This window comes from Salvelinus sp. IW2-2015, unplaced genomic scaffold, assembly GCF_002910315.2.
Source record: "Salvelinus sp. IW2-2015 unplaced genomic scaffold, ASM291031v2 Un_scaffold3939, whole genome shotgun sequence".
Classification (NCBI taxonomy): domain Eukaryota; kingdom Metazoa; phylum Chordata; class Actinopteri; order Salmoniformes; family Salmonidae; genus Salvelinus; species Salvelinus sp. IW2-2015.
This window is the reverse complement of record NW_019945213.1, coordinates 44,003-50,025: the sequence shown is the minus strand read 5'-3', so window position 1 is coordinate 50,025 and position 6,023 is coordinate 44,003. Positions and strand designations below refer to the sequence as shown.

Below are 6,023 nucleotides of genomic sequence, written 5' to 3'. Positions count from 1 at the left end.
CACTACTGTGTTGTACAGTATATAGTTCAAACATTAAAACTACTAATACTACTGTGTGTTACAGTATATAGTATCAACATTATACTACCTAATAGCTACGAGTGTAGGATATGGTTTTACAAGTATATAGTATCACATTAAAACTACTAATACTACTGTGTTGTTACAGTATTATAGTACACTTAAATACCTAATTACTACTGTGCTGTAGGATATGGTGTTGTAACCGTATATAGTATCACATTAAATACTAATCTACTGTGTTGTACAGTATATAGTTATCACATTAAAACTACTAATACTAACTGTGTTGTACAGTATATAGTATCACATTAAAACTACTAATACTACTGGTGTTGGTACCGTATATAGATAATCCACAATTTCTACTAATACTACTGAGCTGTAGGATAGTGGTGTTGATCCATATATAGTATCACATTAAACTACTAATACTACTGTGGGTTTGTACAGATATAGTATCACATTAAACTACTAATACTTACTGTTCGCTGTAGGATATGTGTTGTACCGTATATAGATCACATTAAACTACTAATTACTGTGTTTGACAGTATATAGTCTCACATTAAACTTACTAATTACCTACTGTGTTGTACAGTATATAGTATCACATTGAACTACTAATCACGTTTACTGTGTTGTACCGTATATGTATCACATTAAACTACTTGTGCTGTAGATATGGTGTTGTACCGTATAATAGTATCACATTAAACTCTAATACTACTGTGTTGTTACAGTTATTAGTATCACATTATACTAATATACTGTGTGTGTACCGCTATATAGTATCACATTGAACTACTCACGGTCCTGGCCGCTGAGATGTTGAGGTAGGGAATATCTATGATCACTCATCAAGGAACAGTCTGGCGAAGACATGAACGTCAAATATAGCATTATAACGCTCCATACAGTCTGAAGATGCGTTAATAACTACACTAAGGACTAAGTTGTAGGTAGAGGATAATACGCGTCCCCACGGGAGGTCAAGAGAAACTGAAGGGGACCAACAAGAGATCTGACTTGTTGCGAGGGTTTGGATGAGTTTAAGATTGGGATGGGATGTGGCTCTGGGGGAGTCAGGAAAGTACCCTGCGAAGGAAAGAAAAACGTTTTTAAAAGAGGACTTAGGGTAGGAAACACTTCACTGTCCTCAATGGAAAAGGTGGCTGTCAAGGAGGACTTCCGTTCCTCTAACCAATTGACATCCTTTGACCACAGGAAGGAGAGAAAGAGAGCAGACTTTTGCCAATTAGGGAAAAGGCCATTGAAGTCTAGCAGCCAGTGATGTAGGGTTAAACCGCGGGCCAGCGGCGTAGTTTCTAGGCAACAGTAGGAACTAATAGCGGGTTATACAGTGTAAAAGTGTAGTACTTATAGCAGGTATACAGTGTAAAAGGTAGTACCTATAGCGGTATACAGTGTAAAGGAGTACTATAGGGGTATTACAGTGTAAAAGGTAGTACCGGGTATAGCGATATCGTAAGGTACATAAGCGGTATACAGGTAAAGGTATACCTATAAGCGTATAAACCATGTCAAAAGTAGACCTATAGCGGCGGTAAAGTATACCCGTATAGCGTTAGTGTCAAAGTGCGGCTATGTGTAAACGTAACCTATAGCGGTTACAGTGTACAAGGTAGTACCTTATATGCGGTATACAGTGTCAAAGTAGTACCTATAGCGGTATACAGTGTAAAAGTAGTACCTATATAGCGGTATACAGTGTAAAAGGTAGTACCTATAGCGGTATACAGTGTAAAAGGTAGTACCTATAGCGGTATACAGTGTAAAAGGTAGTACCTAGGTAGTTGGCCATGGAGATGAAGCAGAGGCCAGTGATATAGGCATCGTAGCCCGCCTCGTGGAGCTGTTCCTGGGCTGTATCGTAGCTGGGGAACCCCTCCGCCGTTACTGGACCACGGAGGAAAGAAGCAGGGATAAATCAGACACTACATTAGCCGTGGACGGAGACCTGTCCTATTCTACTGTAATCAGACATGGACAGAGACCTGTCCTATTCTACTGTAATCAGACATGGACAGAGACCTGTCCTATTCTACTGTAATCAGACACTACATTAGCCGTGGACGGAGACCTGTCCTATTCTACTGTAATCAGACATGGATGGAGACCTGTCCTATTCTACTGTAATCAGACACTACATTAGCCGTGGACGGAGACCTGTCCTATTCTACTGACGTGCATACGTATATAACGTAAGTACATGACGTAATGACGCCACGAAAAATACAGCGCGACACCAGAACAAAACCAGAAAAACAGTAAGTGCACACTTCCAACAAGTAAACAACTTCAAGTCGAGCAGTCATTTGAAAGAGTAATTACATTTCAGCGAGACAACTCAAAAGGCGAAATCCATTAACGCCAAGATAACGGAATTCATGATGCTGCTTGCTATGGGCGTCACGACTTCCATTCGGACCTGCGATATCATCCCCATGAGCATGCGGAGTCTGACAGCACAGTGGGTCGACGAGGATTTCCTACTGAGGAAAAGCCGTATTGCTCAAGAATGTGCTGGTTCTCATACCGCTGCTGCCATTTCAATGGCATTTGAGAACATGTTTAGAACATGAACACACTCCTAGCACCATTCAAACAACTGACTGGAGAAATAAGCTCATCAACTGCATCTGCAGCAGACGTGATACCCTCTGTCATGGCGTTGAAGCGTCTGCTCAACAAAACCCCACGATCTGTGTCAGCAGTTAACTTACAAAAGTACTCGAGGCTGTGAACAAGCGATTCCGTGGCATTCTCTATGAGCCTCTTTACGGCGTCGCCACCATGCTCGTTGCTAGGTACAAGGACCGCTACTTCGATGCAGACAAGAAACAGGGTTTACGTGAAAATGTTAGACACAGCAGGACAACATGGAAACAGACACAGCAGGACAACATGGAAACAGACACAGCAGGACAACATGGAAACAGACACAGCAGGACAACATGCATGGAAACAGACACAAGAGGACAACATGGAAACAGACCCACAGCAGGAGCAAATGGAAACAGACACAGCAGGACAACATGGAAACAGAACACAGCAGGACAACATGGAAAACAGACACAGCAGGACAACATGGAAACAGACACAGCAGGACAACATGGAAACAGACAACAGCAGGACAACATGGAAACAGACACAGCAGGACAACATGGAAACAGACACAGCAGGACAACATGGAAACAAGACACAGCAGACAACATGGAAACAGACACAGCAGGACAACATGGAAACAGACACAAGCAGGAAATGGAAACAGACACAGCAGGACAACATGGAAACAGACACAGGGAGGGCACATGGAACAGACACAGGGTGGAATCAGACACAGCAGGACAAACATGGAAACAGACACAGCAGGACAACATGGAAACAGACCACAGCAGGACAAACATGGAAGACAGACACAGCAGGACACATGGAAACAGACACAGCAGGACAACATGGAAACAGACACAGCAGAAACATGGAAACAGACACAGCAGGACAACATGGAAACAGACACAGCAGGACAACATGGAACAGACACAGCAGGACAACATGAAAAAGACACAGCAGGACAAACATGGAAACAGACACAGCAGGACAACATGGAAAACAGACCACAGCAGGACAACATGGAAACAGAACACAGCAGGGACAACATGGGAAAGCTCTTGATTTCTTTTCGACTTGCGTTAACGCTCCGGGTTCGACGTCGATAGTTGTTTAGCAGTTCAAAAAATTTGTTAACATTAACTTACATAACTTAACCTACAGCATGGTCAAGCAACTGTTGTTACATGCTAAATGATTTGTGGACATCACCAGACAGATGATGCTGTCTGTTTTGTGATGAAACAAAAAAGGTGTGTTTGAATTCATTCTGCCACTGTCTTATTGTCTGGGCCTTAGGCCTATATACACAGTGGCAAGGCATATGAACTAACAGGTTACAGAGCAAACAAGCAAGTATCACAACAGGTTTTTTCCCATGAGCTGGGCCTCATTTCTATTACACCATATTGAATGACTGTCATTCCATTATTCCATATTCACTCAGTTCATGTAACATCTATAGTTAGGTTACTGTCATTTCATATTCCATTCACCCTGTTCAATGTAACATCGAAAGGTTTAGGCTACTTCATTCATATTCTATTCACCCAGTTCAATGTCAACATCGAAAGTTTAGGCTTCTACACGATACTCCAAATGTGTCCCTAGTGCCCATCATGAGGTTGCTACAACACAGGTGCACACAGGTCGAGATAAACATTTGAGGTGACGTGACACATTGAACAATGCCTGCACACTCTTGCCTGCATCTAGGCGATGTAATCATTAGTCCCAAGTTGCATACAAGAGTTTCTATTGGACAAATTCAAGTATGTTTAACCTCGTTTTGTTCCATTTCTTTTTTTAAAGAAAAGTTACAGAATCGGATAAATGAATACACGTGTTTGAACTTTCAATAGCAGCCACGTTGTATTCCTTCTCACATCTATGCGCTCTCCTCCTCCCATCCCTTCGCTTGTGGACTTCAATGCACAACACATCAGCTGTGTGACCAGGCGAAAAACAACCTTCCAAGCCATACCATATAACCGCTACACAAGGACTGCTTGTTGTCACATATTAGCTAAGGCAATGTCATAAGTCAACATAGCTAATAGAACTAACGCGTTAGTTAAACCTGCTACAATCATGCAGTAACGTTACAGTGTACAGCCAGTAAGTAGTTTAGCACTTACACAGGCGGACACAGGTGCAATAAATTAGTAAACCAAAAGCTTACCTTGACTTGGAAGATTCCAGTGTTGTGTTGGATAGTCATAGCCAGCTAGCTAACATAGCATCCCTCTGTTTGAGCAGCGTGTTTCAGTAGGCTAAACTAGGTAACTGCATTGCTAGCTACGTGAGTAAAACTGAAAAATAACTAATCTCTAGCTTCTTTATTTTGGAAGAAATTACTTGTTAAAAAAAAATTCAACTATTGTATTTCTCTGAGTCAACTATTGATTTCCGAGTCACTATGACTGAGTGCTATCCAGTGCTAGCTAGCTAGAGCTTCTCTTTCAGTACTAGATTCTGCACATTCTGATCCTGTGATTGGATGGAGACAACATGTCAGTTCAGTCTACAAAGAGCTCTGATAGGTTGGAGGACGTCTCCGGGAAGTTGTCATAATTACTGTGTAGTCTATGGAAGGGGTGAACCATAAGCCCAAAACCAAAACGAGCTCCCTTGGTCCGAGGATAGAGTTTGGGGAAGCTGACATGGGTTGGTTATACATAAAAAAACTAAAATCTGCTCTGCTTCCCAGTGATTTTGTCCACACACTGCTATTGCTTGCGACCCAAAATCAATGACGATAAACTTGATTTTTGTTAGTATATGGTCCCATAAATAATCTGTACTCCTAAAAAAGTTTTAAAAAGAGACCCCACTGCAGTTGCCCTGGGTCACTTCCCCGAACTTGAATACCACTGCATTACAGTATCTACACAGGTCCTATAGATCAATGGTTCATCTCGGTTAAAATTACCAAGTATATTTTCTTCTCGTGCCGACTACCCTGAAGTACTCCCTCTTGCATTTTAACAGTAAGCCATGGTATTAGGAGCCTTCTCAAGCACCCTGTGGATAGGTCTAGTACCACCAGGGGCTCCTAGTACCCTGGTTGAGAACCACTGCTATAGAATCTTGTCCTTATATAGACAATATAGGTTGAGTAAGTTAGAACTTTGTACACAAATGTACCATATTTCTATTTTATGTTAAAAGTTGTATGATTTAGTTCATGTGATGTAGTTATTCTGTTAGATACTCCTCCCTATTAGCTGAAATCATATTTTTTTCAAAGCCATTTTAGCCTTTGCATCAGGTGTCCGAGTGCCAGCTGTCCGAGTGCCCAGCTGTCCGAGCGCCAGCTGTCCGAGCGCAGCTGCTAGCTTTTGAACTAACTTCCTGACTCTCTCAACAAC

The 6,023-nt window shown here is 41.8% G+C and overlaps 1 protein-coding gene across 1 annotated transcript in view; it reads right to left on the bottom strand.

Annotated features, from left to right (window-relative positions):
• Positions 1 to 1,050: 1,050 nt before the first annotated feature.
• parn (poly(A)-specific ribonuclease (deadenylation nuclease)) overlaps positions 1,051 to 6,023 on the bottom strand; it is a gene marked incomplete at its 3' end in the record, with an annotated part of 19,949 nt that continues 14,976 nt past the window's right edge. Inside the window, 2 exon segments of the mRNA XM_070441423.1 lie at positions 1,051 to 1,119; positions 1,832 to 1,941. Coding sequence (XP_070297524.1) covers positions 1,051 to 1,119; positions 1,832 to 1,941 — 179 coding nt within the window.